Genomic DNA, 20,513 nt, shown 5'->3' with positions numbered 1-20,513 from the left:
TGTCCAGCAAAGCCTGAACTTCGCCTCGCAGTTTACCCGCCTTGACCGGACATGACGGCACCAGAATGCGACATATGCCAAAACTCTGGCGGGCCTTGCTTCCACAGTGGTAGATGGTCGACACTGACGGTGGATAGCACGCAAGTGTTGCTGGTAGCCTTCTTCCACCCCGGCAGGAATAGAGAGAGGCGGCCCTCCACTGGGACGTGTGGTTAGAGGGCATGAGTGGTCCCTTGCAGATGAATTGACTGGGACGGACCCACGGCGACAGCCTGCTAGTTTAACGGGAGGTCGGGGCAGACCCCCCCGCAACCGCGAAAAGGCTGCTGGGAGCCAGACGAAGAGGACTGCTCCTTGCCCTTACCACCTCCTCCTCCTACCCCTGCCCAGCAGCCGAAGCCAGACGGCAGACTCGGGCGTAGGCTATGTCCCAGAGGAGGAACCTGCTACAGGAGCAAGAAACCTGCGGTTGCTCCAACAAGGCCTCAGAGTCCTTGAAGGAGGTAGCTGCTGCAGCAGCCTGTGCCCCTGGAAACAACGTCGCTCCCAGCCGAAACGGAAGGGCCAGCAAGGTCTGCTGTGTCGCTGCCGAATAACGGGATGTAGACAGCCACAGATTGCGCATCCCCATGACTGCGCACATCACCATAGACGTGGCAGACCGCTAAGAGTCTCATGTCAGACGTGGCAGACCGCTAAGAGTCTCGTGTCAGGTGGGCCTGCACTTTGGATAATTGGCGAAGCAGAACAACATTCGGGGAAACGTCCCCAGTGCCTCCAGAGCCGACCTTTGGATAGAGGAAAGGTAGACCTCGTGGACCACCACCCGCACCTGCTGCATGGCATTCCAGTAGACTTCCTCGTAAGTCCGGTATGCTTGCTGTAGGGGGGCGCCCGCAACGGCAAACGGTGGAACTAACCGCCTTGCTTAGCAGCCGGGGCTGCACCTGAGGAAGCCGAGCCTCCCCCGAGGGCGACCGAAGTGAACACACACTCGTCAACCACCGGCACAAAAAACAGAATCATCCCCCAGCTGGTACCTCTTAACGAGTTCGGGTAAATCGAACCGGAGGCTTGACCCAACCAGGAGGGGATCCATCACGTCCTGCACCAGGGAAGGCAAGATACGGAGCTGTGTCTGCGAGGGTTGCCTAGTCCAAGCGACATGTTGGCACAGTGACTTATTCTGCAAGTAACCTCCAACTCCTCGACCTCCGCAACATCCATAGACTCGGCAGCCGAGCCCAAGTCAGAATTCGGTCTCCTCGTGAAGAGGAGCAGAACCCCGACCCGATGGGAGGCCGAGCCACAGACGCCGGCAACCGACACAACACTCGAACCCCCGTCCCGAGAGGAAGACCGGACAGAACCGGCTCCTCCGCTCTCATGGGACCGGAACCCCAGGAATTCTCAACGGACCCTGCGCCAGCACCGAGAGGGGGCCTGGGAGCGAATCCTCCCCCTCCGGGGTAGCCGAGGCGTCTGGACCCGAAGCCAAAGGATCAACAGTCGCCTCCAGGCTAAGGGATCGACGATCCCATCCCCGGACTCTCGGTCCCCTGTTCAGAGTTGGCGAGGAACTCCTGGCGGAGACCTCCAACGGACTCATGAACAAGGGACGTTACGGAGTCCATGTGCTGCTGAAACAATTGAGTGATTATTGACATATCAAAACCACTAGATTGAGATTGGGAATGTGACTTATGCGAAGACTTAGGTTTAGCTTGCTTAGCCTTTTTGGCTTTGGACGGGGGGACCTCCTGGGTCAGTTCCCCTCCCGCCTCTCGCAATTCCTTATAAAAAAGGAAATCAAGCACCCGTCTCTTCTGGGCCCGGGGGAAAAAGGCCAGACAGAGTTCGCAGATGTCAGGGTTATGCCCTGCTTTCTCTAAACAGCACAAGCATTTGGCATGCCTATCAGCTCTCGGGATATTCTGCCCGCAGACAGTACATCCAGTAAACGCCTGAAAGCAAACACACAAGCATGTAGCTAACGGCGGAACACAGCAGCATAAATATACACGTACAAAACATTGAAAATTATGTGAATGCGACCACGCGACATGAAATACTTGGTTAATAACGCAATATTTCAACCATGTGGCACGCTAAACTTCCCGCCATGGAATAGCAACACGTGCGTAAACCACGGAAAGCTAGCGGATAAATTTAATACAAAGTCACATAAATGAGAAATAACAGACTGCAAAGTCAATAAAACTGTTCCTTTTCTTTTTCAAGAACGAAGAAAGACCATACATTGAAGTCTCAGACATTCTTCACAAGAGAAGTAAATCAGCTTAGTAACTCGGAACACGTGTGAACGCTTGAGTGACAGCAGAAGGAATGAAGATACGGGCCTAGGTGCTTACCTGGTTGGCTGCGCATGCGTAGCAGGGAGGTAACTCCACGGTGTGGGGCCGTATAATAGATGAATAAGATTTTATTTATTGTACAATATTTTCATTAAATCATTGATACAACTGTCACATGACATTTCCAGCCTCAGAAAATGCATATATGTACCCCAAGGACGATCTCTATGAAAAAGAATTAAACTGTTTATCATTTGTTGATCACATTTTGTTATTATCCTGGCTGTAAAAGTTTTCCCAAGAAATTGAATCCTGGGTCTTTTGTTTTGGACTGTGACCTTAGACACTAGTCCATGTGATCCAGTGCTCACGAATGGTGTTTCAAGGTAAAAGGATGTTGAGTCCTGTAGCATGTGTAAGTTTCAGATGTCTGTCTGACCCACTGAAAATTCACAGTACCCACAGAAGAAAAAATAAACACACATTTCAGATTTAACATATCTTGTAATTTGCATTGAAATTATTAACGAGCGTAAAATTTATAAACAGCAAACAAGTGTCACATGTCACATATAACAACTTCAGTCAAAGTCATTGTGAAATATACAGTCAGACACTGGGGCTGGCGAGTTGTAGACCTCCATCAGACCGTCAGCGAATCTGATGGATTTGTCCGAGGGTCTGACGCTATTCGTGAACACTGGTGATCTATGTGACTTTTTTCAGAGGCACACTTAAAGAGAAAATTTTCGTGGATTTCTTACAGATGAGTTGAAAAATCCTAATTGCCAGCTAATTTGAATAGAAGCTAGTGTTTATCAAAGACCAGATTATGATATAAATATACTTTGGTTATATGAAGTCAGAGTTTGTTGTTGCTTGTCCGGTACCTATGACTTCATCACATCTCACACAATCATTTCATACATTTTTCATTTGTCTCATACTGGAGGTCAACACACTTTGAAAAACATGTCTTCAAATATTTCAGTTTCAATAATATAACTGGTGTAAAGATTTACTGGTCTTCACGGGTGCAGTGGTATTTCTAAATACTTGTGCAAAACAATATGTTAAACATATTGAAAGGCTTGCATTTGACTCATCAGTTCTTATTTCTGAGGGGCTTGTTTACAAACAAAAGTCAGGTCATGTGACAAGCCTACATCCATAATGTGGTCACAAGAACAAAATGTCCACTCGCAGAATAAGGCGATCTGAGCTGATTCTGCTCAATGATTATCAGGTATTATACTGTCCCTTTACTTTCAAATACATCTTGTGATGCTCGCATTTGCTTCTTTCACTCACACCATTTGAATATTCTAATTCTAAAAGTACATTATGGTCTTATTGTTAATTATTACATGCACTCCATAAGAGCATTGTACACCCAAAAATAGACAATTGGTCTTCAGCATCATTATCATGACCATGTATAACCCTGTAAAAGGCGAACAGTAGCACAACAACGAGCAATAAAATTCCTGAGCAATAACATTACCGTTACTAATTTAAAACTTGTTAAAGTGAGTGGGTGAATTTTAGGTTTACGTCGCTTCTAGCAATATCATGACGGGGGACACCAGAAATGGATGTCACTCATTGTACCCATGTGGGGAATCGAACCCAGGTCTTCAGCCTGACGAGTGGACGCTTTAACCATTAGGCTACCCCAAACATTGTTAAAGACTTATTAAGATCACATTTAAGCCATGACAGCTTTACATTGTAAAGACTTAATTAGGATGCAGAAGGATATGGATGATTTCACTATCCCTATTATTTTCAGGCTAGTCTGTTTATTTGACCTCCGTGATTATAATTAATCTAGTACATTGGCATGTAAGATCAAAATTAAGATAATATGTTCGATTTAACAATCCTTTAAAAAATTGTTTCAAACACAAGAATAGAAAAAGATACATATTTCATTTAGAAAATAATATTTTACTGCAAGCTAGCCTGTCTCGGAAAAATTGTACTCTCAAGACAACATATCTTTGCTACTGACAATTTAACATGTCAATATAGATTCAAAACATTTATGACACAACGAACCTCAGTTGTATACAAAACTCATTCATGACAAAGAAAATTAAATGGTTTAAATCTACCATAATAAAAGTGGAACTGAAATGATGTTCTACTGAACTAGACTGAACTGATTCCCACAGAACACAACTAGGCTATGACTGGGCATAAAAATAAAATCGATATGAAAGCAGATGAAATACTTACAATACATCAACAGAAGGTACTGAATATGCTGCTTGGAAACTTGTTGACTTCAAATGTATTAATTGGAATGTGAAAAATCGTCTCAGACATCGTTTAATCACAAATTTGGTGTTGGATTTTTCCACTCGAGACCTTGGCTAGAACAAAGGCCAAACGGATGAGGAAAATACCTCTACCAAGTCAAATAAACAGCCCCTGGATCATAATTTGGTTGGCTTCTTTGAAGAGATGAATTACTAAGGCACCGATATGCCGATACGCGAAACGCCAACGTGCACACTTACCGGTGTAATAAGTCAATAACACTGGCCTTGTGATAAAAGAAGTGTCCCAGATTGCTATTTCCGTAATCAGCTTCTCACCAGTGCGCACGGAGACTACGCATGCAAGCCCAGAACCGGTGTTGTGTCAATTTGACCCCACAGCATTAAAATCCCACAAACGACACTGACTTTTGCCAAGCAAACTCCAGTAATATACATTCAGAGCTTTACTGTTTCTGTATTATCATACACTTGATACTAATTATGAATACTGATCTATAATATTTTCGTAAAATATATTAGTTTCAAGACATATCCTTCCATGGAGTATCGAATTACATGGATGTATAATTGTTAACACACCCACGCGTAACAAGTTTGAAGATTTCGGAAGCGTATTTTCCTGATGTAGTTCAATTAAACGTAACCATTAAAGTGAAAGGTGTGCTATAGTACGATACTGGTAAGAATATCTCAATTTAGGCCACTGTACAACATGGCCATACAAACTGGCTATGATTATCAACCCGAATAAATGTTTGTCTTCGAACAAGTGCCGCCTTCTTGACGAAGGGAAGCAACCGCTCATAATATTAAAGTCTCAAATCAAGGATTATCTCCCTTTGAGCGAAAACCAATCACAAACATGGCGTCATTGACAGCGGGGTCTTTGAGTGACTAGAGCATAAACATGGAAATCTTCTGGTAGGCTTTTGTTTTACGGCTAGAAAGCAACGAATTATATTGCACATGTAATTCTTTACTTGCTGATTTGGCGAAGTTTACTACGTTCATGCTTGATCAATTGGAATTCATTTCTGTTATAGTTGGTTCATGTGCAAACTTGTACCGTTTCTAAAAATATTGAAATAGGCTTGAACCGAATTCCAACGTTTCACAGAGTAAGAGAAAGAACCCAAACACGACCAATGTTTCTCTTGAAGTGGTAGTGACTGACAGTTCTTATCGGAGCAATAGCTGACAGTTTTATATTTTACTATGTATTAATAATCCCATGCTGATCATTCACTGTTTCAAAACAATGTTTACAGTAAAACAGCGTTTGAATTATTTCCACGAGTACAATCTTGATTTGATTAGTCCCAGAGTATCTATCTAGTCTACCAAATAACGAGTTAACATCAGTGACATTGAGTTTTGGTAGTTAAATAAAATATGAAAAATACATTATTGAATCAATACAGCTTTGCTACAAATAATAAATGCTATTAGATCTATATGGTCTCTGATGACAAGGCCTTAAACATTAATATAGCCCAGCAGTATTTTGTCACACAGGAACTGCCTCTAATGAAATACTTAACAAGTGTTCAAATGTTGCTTGTCAAAAGTGTCTGTTAGTTAAAGCAAACTCAGTAAAATCAAATCTTAAGTTTGCAGAAATATCTGAGAACTCCTTGATAGAAAATCACATCGTTATCTTTGAGCAACTTGATCACCCACTCTAAATCAAGGCTTCAGTTTTACAAGTAAGTCAGATGACTAAATTTTCAAAATGTGCTTTCATCTGAATTTTTATCTCATTTAACATCTCATTCAAGATACATCAGATATAAATCTTGGGCTGTTGACATGTGCAGAAAGGGAAATCAATTGTGATGTTTTAGGTCTACAAAACTGTTAGTATGATTCACTGATTTAACCTATATATAGTACCAAATTGGAGATTGCATCCTTTGACCATATGTACTGTTGTTCACACATTTACAGTATTCACCTCTGAATTTGTCCAGTAAAGATTGACTGCTTCTAGACCATCTTGAGAAAGCTGTAGTTTTGTTGAGTCTAACATTGCCAGTTTCTCCTTCACACACTGTGCTTTGTGTGTTAAAGGACAAAGAACAAAATGGCAAAAATAATGGCACTTTTCTTGTGAATATCAGTTTGCATTGATACATTTCATCAATCTTTGAGAGAGTAAAAGTCATTATGTTATGTGGTGGTGTGTGGTCCCGTGCATAGAGTCCTTGGATGGGTGACCGTGTTTGGCAGCTTGACTCCTGAGAGTTTCTAGGCCTTCAGTCTTGATTGTTAGCGAGAGCATTTAGTGATTCCCACAACTTCGGCCCATTATACATCATGTACAGAATATACAATTATTAGAGCACCGTTCAACATCATGAGCAGCTGCACAAGAGCTTATACATTTGTGGGTACCTGAAAGAAATTTATTTCGTTTTTTCATGGCAAAAAATAGATATTTTGCAAGACAATTTATAATATAAGTATTCTTTGATGTAAACAACTGAGCTAATTTCACTTCAGATGGATATATGTGATAATATTTAGGGAGGATATCATTTCTTAATTTCCCATAAAAAGGGCATTCCAGGCAAAAGTGATATTCATTTTCTATGTTAGGTATGATACAAAGCGGGCACAGGCGATCCTCCCTTTTAAGACCTAAATGTCTACCGTACTCTATCATCAAATTGTGGTTTGAGCAACGAAATCTACTTAAGAAGATTCGAAACTGTTTTACACTAACACTATCGATATAGAACTCAAAAGCTACACCTTCTTTGAGCCTGCAATAAAAATCCAATTTCGAAACAAGTATAATACGAGATGACCACAACTGGTTATCTATATCAATACATCTTTGCTTAAATGATGATATGAAAGCAGAGATATTTCCAACACTTTGACTGGCCCACACATTGCCCAACGCATGACTGTACAAAAGAGATTTCACCTTAAAAGCCCAACAATCTATACCTTTTTCAGCAAGACAATACTGATACTCATATACCTTATTTAAGATTACATTCTCAATTTAATAAGGAGGCGAACCCGATATTTAACAATCTTAATGTACTGATTTACCTTTAATGAATAACGATCAATCTCAGCACGCGCTGCAATATTTGGCGTGTATCTTGAAAGACCTAAAACCTGTTTACAGAACCTATCGTGTACATTCAATACAAATGGCGACGGTGGAAACCCCAGACTTCACTTCCTCAGGCAAGACCTTGACAACAAATATATGGAGCAGAACATTAATTGGTAGATTATAAAAATTTTAACCGATGATTTGAAAATATTCAACACCTTCCGCGGCTTGGTCAGCCAAAGTTTTCTGTGTAACCTACCATGATCCAGAGGAAGAGAAGTGAACAGTATTTATATGATGCAACAATGTGTCCATTCAAATGGAACTTTTCGTAATGTCTTAGTCGACCAGCCTTCCTGGTATAACTGCTTTTATCACATTGATTTTCAATTTCCATTTGTTACAATATTTGAAACTAGCTACTCTTGTAAAGTCAAAAGCGCAATAAACAGATTGATACCCCTCTGACCATCAGCAATAAACAATTTTACTCAGGGATTGCAAACAATGCAGCTCATCCATACATGACAAGTGCTTGTAACAGTCGACTCCATCTTTCTCGATTCCATATTTGTATATACATTTTTAATCACAGGGATCGCAATCACACACGATACAACTCAAGTTACAGTGACCATCTTGAATGATACAAAAGTTGGATTTATTCAACAATCGAAACAACTCAACAATCACATGCTAGTCATGCGATTACACAAAACCCTCATTGTATTCTCAGTATGTTTTTATTCAAAACTATTATCCGTTATCAGTTGTGTTTAGTCGTAACAGTGAGTACTTCCTAATTAATTCCTTCTTAATTAATTCTAATTAAATAACAAACAAGCGACACCTTCAACTCAATTAGCCCTAATTAGTTTACACTGCTGCATCCCTTTGATTCATGCCGCACCGTGTGTAGTCGTATGGAAATAACCTCAGTTCAGAGGGATACTTGCCCATGAAAGGGAGGTGAATATTGAGTTAGAAGGGTCATTTTGCTTGTTTGGACCATGAAATTATATCGAGATATCCGAAATATCGAGACATCCGTATCTAGTTAAAAGAGCTTGAATAATGATAAATTATATAGGATTTTGCCGGGACCAAGATATCAAGTTATCAGAGTTCGACACAATGATGCTCGACTGTATTATTATTATCATTATGTTTGTAGAAAGTATTTCATTGTTCAAAATTGATATTAGTCATGCATTTAGATCATATATGACTTAAAGTGGTTGTATTAAAATGTGCAAAGTTGAATCATATATGAATGTAATTGCCCTTTAAGGTGTTTTCACAGAAAAAAAAAAAAGTTGGAGTATAGAAACATTGTATAAACATTTTGAAAACTTGTTTGTGAAGTATGACACCATGTTGACAAGAATCTCTCCCTTTTTTTGCCCAAATATTTGCCAGCAGTTACATGTTTTCAAGCTTGAGTTTGACATGTGAATGTTTGTCAGACATGTTGGTCACTTCTAATCAATCAGATAGTATGTAAATATCACTGTTCTTTTTTTTTTTTTTTTTAATTTTTTTTTTTTTTTCATACCATTTTTACAGTTGCACATGGGCTCCAACATGCAGGGAAGAGGGCTACCTCTGTATAGAGGTTATACAGAGCATGTAGCAATGGCAATACAAAATAAATCAGTCGTTGAACAGGTTGTGACATGCCGACCAGAATTTGTAAAAAGCATCAATTCTGGAGCATAACATAGCTGCATATTTGGTTAAATTTTAATAATGAGTAAGCCTTTTCAACATAAACTGAAATGTTGGCATATTTCCTGATGTTTTACGATTAAAAATAATACTTATGAAAAGGATGAGGATCACATTAATTGGGTCGTTATGTTTATGACGGAATCCAAGAAGAATTTGTTGTCTAGTGAAATTTAAATTTGAATCCAGTTTATCATTTAGCCAATCTTGGAGTTTCTGCCATATATGGGTAACCTTGCTACAATCATAAAAGAGGTGGGGTGTTGTTTCTATAGAATTTGAGCAATAGCTACATTGGTTATGGTCAATATATTTCATTCTAAAAGTCTACTATTGTTCACTGTTCTAGTTTGTGGGTTTGTTGTCTAACACCATACTTGTAACTGCTGATGCACTCAGCAATACTCATGTGTCCTTAAAAACAGCCCCCGTCTAAATATAAACCAAGCAATCCAAATCTTTGAATGTTGATTATGATGGGAAGTCATTCAATACTATACTGAACATATTTTATATGGTATTATCTGAGTTCATACCATTATCCAAAAGGTACCAAATGACAGATTGTTTTTCATTTTCTACAATATTTGAAGAAATATTATACCCCAATGTGTTGTGATGACTAATATCTCGTTAACCACATTTAAATACCCACATATGTGAAATTTTGGATATGGCTTTGCTAATGATTCCTTCAAAATAACTGGAAGCTTTACAGACACTGGACATCGAGAATATAGTTAGGCTGACAACTTTTTGATGCCCCTCGTAGTCTCTATTCCATATCTTCTCATTAAAGAGAAGTTGAAAAGTTTGATGTGGCATAACATGTCTGCAAGCTGTCTGTCTAACAAAATAGATTTTTGAGGTATTTGCAGTGCAAGTAAGTGAGTAACAGCTCCAGTAGAAAAACCCATTTAATATGAATAGTGTCTGAATTGTAAATAAAATAAGATGAAATACGAAAGAGATTCTGCCACTTCTGAAACCTTCCTGACTGCATTATTTTATCATTCATAAAATGGCAATTCGGTTTGTGTGTTTATCATTTTAAGTCACTTTGAGGTTATCAGCATTTTCACAATTAGATTCAGATTGAATGTGATACACTGTAATCATTATATTTGAAAATTGGAACACATTGTGGCTCTTACTTGTCTGTTATAGTGGGGAATCAGTGCCAGTTGTAAGCATGGTAAGAGGTGACATAATGGACTGGGTAGTCAAGTTCATGCACTGATGGCGTGTCCAACATAATGGTTTGGATTTTTTCTTCATATTATAAGTCATTGGATCAATTTTTACTTGCAGATTACAAGGTTCATCCCTCTAATCTTTTTAGAGCAAATGACATCGTTGCACAAGCTGTGATATAGAGACCTTATTATTTACAACTGGCAATAACCATAATGCTTTGGGGATTTTTACATAATGCGTTAGGGAGTTGGCTTGTTATGGTGATTGAATTACTGTAGAGTATACCCACCATGCATGCACGAGACTGTAGGATGGATTTAGAGATATATGCTGTTCAAACATGTATGCATTCAAATCACTACACCCAAGTCAGAGGCAAGAATGGACTAATTGGCCAAAAATTACCAAAATTTAAGTCAAAACTACTGTCGGTTTGATGTTTGTAATAACTTGTCCTCCCCCCTTTGATATAAAAGCAAGGGTGGGGAAGAAGTAGCCTAGCTAGGCCAGAATCTCCCCCTTTTGATATAAGAGCAAGGGTGGGGAAGAAGGGGCCTAGCTAGGCCAGAATCTCCCCCTTTTGATATAAGAGCAGGGGTGGGGAAGAAATAGCCTAGATAGGCCAGAAACTCCCCCTTTTGATATAAGAGCAAGGGTGGGGAAGAAATAGCCTAGATAGGCCAGAAACTCCCCCTTTTGAGATAAGAGCAAGGGTGGGGAAGAAGTGGCCTAGCTAGGCCAGAATCTCCCCCTTTTGATATAAGAGCAAGCCTAGCCCAAACTTTCCCCAGGGTAAGAATATCCTAGGACAAAACTTCCCCGGGGAAAGTTTGGCCTAGGCCAGATTCTCCCCGGGGAAAGTTTAGACCGGGGAAGAAATGGCCTGCTACGCCGGTACATGTTACATCTTTGACTGGTTGAGTAAGGTGTTTGACATGATAACAACAAACACTCACTCATTTCTTGCATTTTCTTACCTTTATCTTCTCTACTCATTTCAGCTGTGGTTAAGAAAGACACTGAAAATGTCTTTTGTGAGGCCAGGCCACAAAAAGAAGCGAGTCATTACTCGAAAAAAGCCAAATTGGGATGTGAGTATCAAGAACTTTTTTGACATACTATTGAGACAAATTGATGCGTAAGTATGAAGGAATAATCAAGTAATTGTGATTTGCAGTAATCTTTAGGTGATCGTAAATTATTTATTGGATTTTCATTCCATGTCAATTCCGTTACAATACAATACCTCACACATAATTTTATTGACCCTAAGTGTCTGATGTAGAAAACATCTATGTTCCCTGCTTCTTCAAATGATAAATTACAACAAATATGTATGAATAGCATTGAATACACAATGCCATTTAGAATGTGGTCAAATGTAACATGTTTGCGATTTACACTTTCATAGTAAAGTGCTGATTCTAGTACTTTTGTTATCTCTGAGTGTGTGGGTTCAAATCCTGAATGGGACTCAACACAAAAAAGGTACTTGTATCTGTACTTAACTGAGACTAATGTCATATTTCATGTGTAAATATCTGAGAACTTTGTTGTAAAGATGGGTTTTTTTCATAGGACTCGCTCAATGATCTATCGGTCTACAAGCCATCAACACAAGAGCTGGTAAGATTTTCCCATAGCATACTATTTGTATAAAGAAAACAATTCCTTCTTGACAGTTTTGTCTTATTTCGGTCATCATCCAGTCTAAGTAAACTTAGGCTCAGTATTATTTGTGACACTGCTATACTGAGTTTAAACAAAACCTTGTTGAAGGTCGCGTCAGCTGACCGTTTCAATGGACCAATCAGAACACAGCTTACCAAATCGCGAAAGTTGACATTCGCACATACCTTTTGAACTTTTACCTCGAAAAAGTTTTGTACCCGAACGATTCCGAATGCTATTTTCCGTACGATCGCTTCCAAGTGATGCACATGGAGCACGCCACAAGAGTGAGTAAACAGTCGCTGAGAATAGCGTTTTGTCAGTATTCAAGGATGTCAGCTTTCGGAAATATTAGCTTATGATAGCCATGTCAACAGAAACCCAAAAGCGTATATTCTGCAGGTCATATATCCATGTTCTATGCAGGTTTTCACTTGTTATGAGATCAGTGTTGGCAACCGGGGAAGAGAAAATCCATTTTGTAAGTCCCGCCAAACCCTAAATAGTAGCCGTTGTCTGATTGGTTAAATCTGTTCGTCCGTCTCGTGTTTGATTGGACGGTCATAGGTCGCTCAAAGGCTACCTGGCGACCTTCCACAAGGTTTTGTTAGACTCAGTATAGCAGTGTAACGAATAATACTGAGCCTAAGTTTACTTAGACTGGGTCATCATCATCATCATCATCATCATCATCATCATCATCATTTCTCCTGCATTACTTGATTTCCTCCAATATTAAGCTGATGCACTGTGATAAAACTGAAATCCTGTCATATTGATGTTAAACTAAAGTTACTCACAAACAGATGTGTCATGAAACATATTTGTGACTTTTTTGTTTATATGGATTGATTTGTTTGTATGTTTTACCCACCAGCTTATTCTAACTTTACCAGAATTTAAAATTTAAAATATTAATTAGAATTAAGAATGCTGTCTTTGGTTGTCATTTGCATTTTTTTTTACAAAACATCAATGTTTGTCAGAACTTTTACTTCATGATTTTATTTTGAAGAAATGAACCACACATAGGACCTCACAAAAGTTTATATTTGTTTGTGTTTTGCCCAGTGATAAGTGGGGAAGATTCACTCATAGGTGATAGGACACAAGCAATTAGTTCTGATCACTTCTACAGATTTCGTACTATGTATGAAGCCCATTTCTGGTGTCCCCAGCCGTGATATTGCTGGAATAATGCACACACTCACTCACTCTACAGATTGTCTCCAGACCAGTGTATGTTTGTTGACCCAGGTTCTACAGTCAGATTGTAAATATTTTCCATATGCATCTGACAACTCTAAAGAAGCCAAATACATGGTGGAATGCTTTCAATCCAATTTCTCAAACTGAAGCTATCTACTGTATTTTCTATTTCTAGATAGAGCGACATGTTGCCCATAAGTCAAAGAATCACATGACTGTCAAACTAGAGAAAATGAGAAAAGGTGAGTGCTATTCTCTTAACGTTACAGGAATACACTTCCCAGATACTTTGATGATGTTGTTGAAGCTTATAATAACATCAATCATAAGTATAACTCTTACGAGCATTTAATTTACCAAATAGATTTGACATTTTTTTTGGAGAACAACTTTCTTGACATACATTACAGATTATCTCCACCTTGTACATTATATTAGTCAGGTGAACGTTTGTCAACTGATCATAAACTCTTCCATCTGTATTCCATGATAGTTGTCAATTAAATGTACCTGGTTCATTTCAGCCAAACAGAAGAACACAAGCTTGTCTCATGCAGAGGCCCGTCAGATGGCCATTATGAAGGAGGTTCTGTACGACCAGCAGCAGGTGTGTTGATTTTCGCCTTTTATGGAAAACACCTCCATGGTCCATGGACTAGAGTTTCTGCCAGGGGAGCATAAGATCAGGGATTCATTACCCTAAGAGACCCGTAAAGATCTGGGTTAGAATTGGTCTTCAGCAACCCATGCTTGTCGTTAGAGGCAACTAACTGGATTGGGTGGTCAGGCGCGCGCGCTGACTTGGACTCAATTATTTACAGACTGCCACCTTATAGCTACAACAAACTAACATGCCAAACCATTTATCCTGAGATGTCACCCAGCTTTCATTTTCAGTGATGTAATGAATTGGCCATGCATTTTCCCAAGCCTGAGGCTGTGTTATTGTTATAGTGCTCTTGACTTTGTTATCATCATATTAATTGAATGAATTCAATGCATTAAAGTTTCATCTCATCGCAAGTGGAGATACGTTTATGAACTTGTCAGCTCTAGAAAGTTTATCTTGCTATGAAAGCTTGTTTATACCCTGTTAAGAGTTACCAATTTGGATGTCTTCATAAAGTGTGTGTAAGTGGAACATCTTGAAATGTAATCAGATGATTTCATATATAACAAGATCTTGCTGTATGCATCCCTTAATTTCTGCCAGATTGCTGATACTGCAATCCCTCTTTTTTTCTAGCATATGTTTTTCTCTTTTGTTCCTTTCCAGCCCTTGATTTAGGCCAAGATTCTTTTCAGTTCCAGAGTCAGTTGACCCCCCCAAAAGATTGATGTTCTTGTAACCAATATCAATGTTTCAATACCTCGATAGCTGAAATATATTCTTGGCAGTGGCATCAAACAACATTCAATCAAAACTACCCGAAATATGTGTGTAAATCATTCTTACACTTAGATAAGCTAAACCAGTGTGTTTTCAGTTAATATGTGGCATCGTTTCAGCTCCATGACACTTTATCCAAGTCTGACAAGATGATGGCAGTTGTGAAAGATCTGTTTGGAGATGATCCTCGGGTATGTTATGAAGATTGGAAAAGTTCATGTTATCATTGACATGAATCCTGTGAAATGATGTAAACAATTAAACACTTGTGTGAACTATGTTGCATGTCACAAGCAGGGAACGACTGTTGAGATCATGGTGTGATGATTGTGTATGTTGTGTGTTCCAGAGATTCCTGGGTATCCCCAATGTGACTGCTGTGCCTGGTGGAGATGGGGGACACACAAGGTGAGGAGATGCCCCACACTGGAAGTAGAAATATCATTGAATAGAATCTAAAAACTAAAAGTACACAAGTTTGTTAGCTGCATGGTTGGCCCAGTCAGAATTCACAGCATTTCACCATGCAGAGGTTGCATCCCTTGGCCATGACAGGATCCACTGTCTGTGAGAGGCTTACTCATGCACCTGACAGGACCAAGTGTTCTTTTGGGCTGCAGTTTGGGCTGCGATTTGCTTCCCTCAATTGTGCCAGCTACTACTATTTGTGGATTATTACAGGGATTTTATGCAGTGCAGAAATGTGCGTTCAGTGCTCATAAATGTATAGAATGGATGCAGAAAAATATATTCAGTGCCCTGAGTGATGCACAGTTATGTTATTGCACATTATCTTACAGCAGTGTACACGACAATACTTCATTTTTAAACTGATCCTATCTCACAGTATGCACCTCTCTTCTTCTTCTACGACCATGTGTGGAAACGTGCTGTAAGCTAAGTTGAACCAAATCTTACTGTCGATGATTTCCAGTGCGACTTTTTCCACATCTATCCCTTATCCTGTACCCTTTGGTTACGGACTACCACTTTATTCCAGTGCGTTGCTTACCTCCGATGCACCGCTTACATCGGGACAGGTGCCTGTTTGCAGAGCTGCTTTGTCCCGATCCCGCGCTTTCTTTCAGAGCGTCGTTTGATCCCAGTTCGGTGCTTTCGTCCAGAGCGCCACTTGCACTTGTTCCCAGTTCGACGCTTTCGTTCCAAGCATAGCATGCTCCCAGGTTGGCGCTTACTCACAGTGCTTCCTATTCAGCTCTTATTCATAGTGCACCCGGTTCGGTGCTTACTCACAGTACGTCAGGTTCAGCGCTTACTCACAGTGCTTCCGGTTCAGCGCTTGCTTTCAATGTGTCACTTGCTACCTGCTCTGCGCTTGTTTCCTATGCCATGCTGGTTCCCGGTGCCCCGCTTGTTCCTAGTGCGACACTTAGTACACCACATGTTTCCAATGTGTCACTTCTTTCTACTCATCTGGCATCTTCAGCGGCACAGGGACTTGTAACGCTAAAAATAGCCATCAAGGTATATACTGTCACTGACGGGGGTCTTAGTACCATATAAAAAGGAAAGGGATGTAACGAGGTCAACACACCAAGTTCGTTTCAGGGCAAATTCAACAATACTCACTGTATTTATCCCATTTAAAGTTGCACATTTCAAGCCAATAGATTTACCTGCAAAAATAGCATCTTCTCATGTTCATGGTTTCTCTACGCTGATCGTCTCCCCTCCTATGGATGATGATATTGCGTTGTTGGGAACCAAACAGAGAGCCTACTTGCTCTGGTCGAGGATCGTGAGCTATTGCATTTGGATGGTGTCATTAGGAAGATTATGGCTCCCGTCAACATGGTTTTGACGACGACTGAGGCGGTGGCTATGTCGGTCTCACATGCGACTTCCTGTCAACAGGAGTATATTCGGGCGGCGATGGTGCTCTTACAAGAACAGTTTCAGACCATCTTGGATCAGTTGGCCCATTTTTTCTCCTACATCACAGCGATGCGACGCAGGGGACCCCTTCACTTATCCTCATGGGAGGACAGATATCGAACTGATCTTTTCCGCCAACCGTGGTGTGGCAGGTCACTCTTCAACAGGGCTATTAGAGATGTAGCCACCAGAGTCGGTCAAGATGCTCGTTTACAGGTATCAGTGGAGTTGTTGAAATTCCAACAATTGCAGGTAGAGGACTCGTTGCATCAACGACAACCAGACTGTTATGTACCATCCAACCCGGACCTTCGTTCGGGATCTGCTGCTTCCTTTGGTGGAAAGGGTTCGTCTAGAGGACGTTCCAGCCGTCAGCGTCGGGCATTCACTGCTTCACGACCAACTTCCGCTTCCGACCAGTCCTCCTCTCAAAGGCCTGAGAAAAAGTGACTTGCAGACATTAGAGCGCGACTGGGTCCTTCCGCCCCCAGTCATGCCCATCCAGGCTTCCCCAGTAGGCGGAAGACTTGGGATTTATGTTCCCAATTGGACTATCTTGGATGACCCTTACGTTCTCTCCACTTTGTCCAAGGGGTTTCAGCTTCCGATCATCCTCCTCTAACTTTACTTCCAGATCACAGAACGTATCCCGCTCAGCAAACGGCTGTTCTACGATCCACGATAAACTCCTTACTCCAGAAACTTGCGATCGAATCCCTGGGCCCGGCCCCGGTCGACCCAGGATTCTACTCTCCAATCTTTCTGGTTCCCAAGAAGGATTCGGACAAGTTGAGACTAAATTTTAACGTGAAGGTCTTCAACTAGATGTTTCTGCAGCCTCTGCCCCATTATCAAACCAGGAGACTACATGGTCAGCCTCGACCTACAGGATGCGTACTTTCACATCCCGATCTTCCCGGCCCATCACAAGTTCCTTCGGTTTGTCTTCGAGGGCACCCACTATCAGTGGCGTGTCCTCCCGTTTGGAATTTCTGCGGCCCCGTGGTTGTTTACCCGGCTGACGAAGCCTATCACCAGTTTCCTCCATCGCAAGGGGATAGTTTTCGAGGCTTACATCGACGACTGTATCCAGGCTCAGACCGATCATGCCCTTCTACTTCGTCGCATGCAGTTCTCGATGCAGCTTCTTCACCAATTAGGCTGGCTAGTCAACAAACTGTTTGTCCCGAGGAATCGTTCTGCAAGATACAGCGATTGGTTCCCCTTGCATTGGCGCAACCCAGGAAGCTTCGTCAATGGCAGGAGCTCCTGGGCCTCTTGTCGTCAGCTCAGGCATTGACCCTCAGGGGTCAAGTGCGACTTCGGCCCTTGCAGCTTTTTCTGGCTCCTCACATCAGAGTGGGTGATCCGCTCGCTTTGATTACTCTGCCTCCGCAGCTCCATCCCCATCTCCTGTGGTGGATGGAAGAGTTGAACGTTTTCGGAGGAGTTTGCGGAGGTCTTTCGTTCTGTCTCACAACCTGTATGTGGACGCATCTCTACACGGGTGGGGGGCTCACCTTCTCGATCAGCAAGTGGCAGGGCAGTGGTCTCTAGCAGATCGCGCTTGCCACATCAATGTTCTAGAGCTCAGGGCGGTGATTCTTTCAATCATTCACTGGCAATAAATCCTACGAGCAACTTCCCTCATGGTCTGATCGGACAACGCAGCAGTTGCGTGGCACATCAACAGGATGGGGTCAACGGCATCTCCTCAACTCCTGCAGTGGACACAACAGTTCTTCGACCTGGTGGATTCTCTCAACATCTCTGTTCGAGCCAACCATATTCCAGGGGTGAAGAACGTCATCGCGGGATTCTCTGTCCCGGCCGAGTCGTCCCTCCCCAACAGAGTGGAAACTACATCCACAGATGTTCCAGACCTTCTGCCTTCTGTTGACGACTCTGACAGTGGATCTATTCGCCACCCGGTTCAACCATCAGCTGCCTCTGTTTGTGTCTCCGATTCCAGACCCTCTGGCTTGGGGTCACGATGCTCTAGCCATTCTGTGGGACAACCTAAACGTCCACTGTCCCTGACCTCCAGTCTCTCCTCAGGTCTTATAAACTTGCTGACCAATCCCGGAAGTTCCTGCCTCCAGCTTGGGATCTTTCCATTGTACTTACTGATCTCATGTCAGCAGATTATGAACCCTTGGAGGAGTAGGATTTCGAGCATGTCACCTTTAAGACCTTTTTTCTCTTGGCCTTGGCTACAGCTGCCCGTATTTCTGAGTTGCACGCTCTCGATGTCTCTTGGGGATGTTTTGAGAGTTCTAGACATGCTAAAGTGTTCCTTGGTTTGAGGTGGGATTTTCTCACCAAGAATCAGTTACCAGGACAGCCGGACCGCACGTTTACGATCCCGCCGCTCTCTACTATCCTGGGTCCAGATGACACAGAAGATCTTTCCTTATGCCCGGTTCGTGCATTACAGATTTGCTTAGCTGCCTCTAAGGACCGCCGCAGGCTGCGCAACAGAGACTGTTCATTCCGTTATTCACTGCCTCCGCTTTGGAAGTCTCTCGCACTACCTTGGCGTTTTGGATGAGGTCTACGATCCTGCGTGCATATGCCTTTGCTGACCTTCCTCCACCTTCAACGGCGAAGCCTCATGAGACCTCAATTCATGAGGAATTGTTCCCTCTAGGCCATCATGGAGGGATGCTTTTGGAAATCGGATACCGTGTTCGCCTCACACTACCTTCGGGATCTCTCGGTTACAGATGTGGAAGTTCTCCATCAGTTCAGCCCTTTGGTCCTGGAGCAGCAATTGTCATCGGCCCGTGTTCGCAGATGAAGCAATCCTTCTTTCTGTCGGTTTTGCTGTGTACATAATAAAAGATATTGATGTAATCCATGTCTTGGTACTTTTTTCATTTGGGCTTAGATCATTCTCATCTAAGGAACTAGGGTGTGTCTGCACTGTCATAGCTATGACTGGATAGACTGTGAGGCCAGTCTTGTGCTACATGCAGAGATGGTCGACACTCCGCTTACTGACCTCTACTCTGAGCAATTACGTCAGTGAAGTGTTGATTTCTCACCTTTGATAAGTTAGGGGGATTGGTACTGAACGTTAAACTAGTTGAGCAACCGGGCTATTCCCTCTTTCACCGCCTTCCAGCGTGTGTCTGTTGGGGGTAGTTTTGAAGCAGGGACTAAGGATTAAGGTCCTCGACTTTAATTTGCTGGGGTCACCTGATAAATCGCGCGAGGCGGGGCCTACTTGCCAAACTGCATCCTTTTGCTTGTCAAAAGTTGCGGCTAAAAACCACATTAATTTGGGAGTGCCCACTCCTTAGAGTTTTTGTGCTGTGTAAGCCAAGGGGTTATCCGAAGAAACCCATCACAAGTTTTTGGAGTTTGCATATCGGGAGTTGGTGCTTTCTCTTGGCCTCCTTGTGTTATGCGTCCTCACGGTTGTAGAGTTGAAGGGTAATCTGCAGCCCTCCTGCCAACCGTGGGATAATGCATACCGTGAGATAGGACAAGTTTAAAAATTTGGAAATTTTAACTATAAATTGTATATTTATATACTTATCCTATCTCACGCGATGGATACCCGACCGACCTGCCCCACATCACAGATTACTGGAAGCTCAAAGCCGAGAATGACAGGCACAGGATGTCACGTGATCATCTGAGCGATCTGCACGCTTATTGAGATGATTGACAGGTACTGATATCGGAGTGGGGGCTGAGGTCAGGTGGTCAGAGGCCAGTAAGATTTTATTCAACTTAGC

At 41.9% G+C, this 20,513-nt stretch overlaps 2 protein-coding genes across 5 annotated transcripts in view; one reads left to right on the top strand and one right to left on the bottom strand.

Moving 5' to 3' along the window:
* Window positions 1–4,947, bottom strand: part of LOC124291565 (transcription activator BRG1-like) — a 39,281-nt gene extending 34,334 nt beyond the window's left edge. Inside the window, 1 exon segment of the mRNA XM_046728585.1 lies at window positions 4,841–4,947. The gene's annotated coding sequence lies outside the window, so the exon portion shown is untranslated.
* A 215-nt stretch (window positions 4,948–5,162) lies between these two features.
* Window positions 5,163–20,513, top strand: part of LOC124291583 (spindle and centriole-associated protein 1-like) — a 37,858-nt gene continuing 22,507 nt past the window's right edge. The window contains exons 1-8 of one of the 4 annotated variants that reach the window (XM_046728610.1): window positions 5,464–5,524; window positions 6,221–6,309; window positions 11,603–11,692; window positions 12,180–12,227; window positions 13,657–13,723; window positions 14,006–14,088; window positions 14,991–15,062; window positions 15,221–15,279. In XM_046728610.1, the coding sequence (XP_046584566.1) occupies window positions 11,627–11,692; window positions 12,180–12,227; window positions 13,657–13,723; window positions 14,006–14,088; window positions 14,991–15,062; window positions 15,221–15,279 (395 nt within the window). In that variant the 5' untranslated portion in view covers window positions 5,464–5,524; window positions 6,221–6,309; window positions 11,603–11,626. Of the gene's footprint in view, window positions 5,283–5,453; window positions 5,525–6,220; window positions 6,310–11,602; window positions 11,693–12,179; window positions 12,228–13,656; window positions 13,724–14,005; window positions 14,089–14,990; window positions 15,063–15,220; window positions 15,280–20,513 lie in introns of those variants that run through there. The other 3 variants (XM_046728608.1, XM_046728611.1, XM_046728609.1) reach the window with 3 other exon arrangements.

This window comes from Haliotis rubra, unplaced genomic scaffold (genome assembly GCF_003918875.1).
Source record: "Haliotis rubra isolate DU_JTF1 unplaced genomic scaffold, ASM391887v1 Scf497, whole genome shotgun sequence".
NCBI lineage: Eukaryota > Metazoa > Mollusca > Gastropoda > Lepetellida > Haliotidae > Haliotis > Haliotis rubra.
Note: the sequence above shows the minus strand (reverse complement) of the source record. Positions and strands in the feature narration are given on the sequence as shown.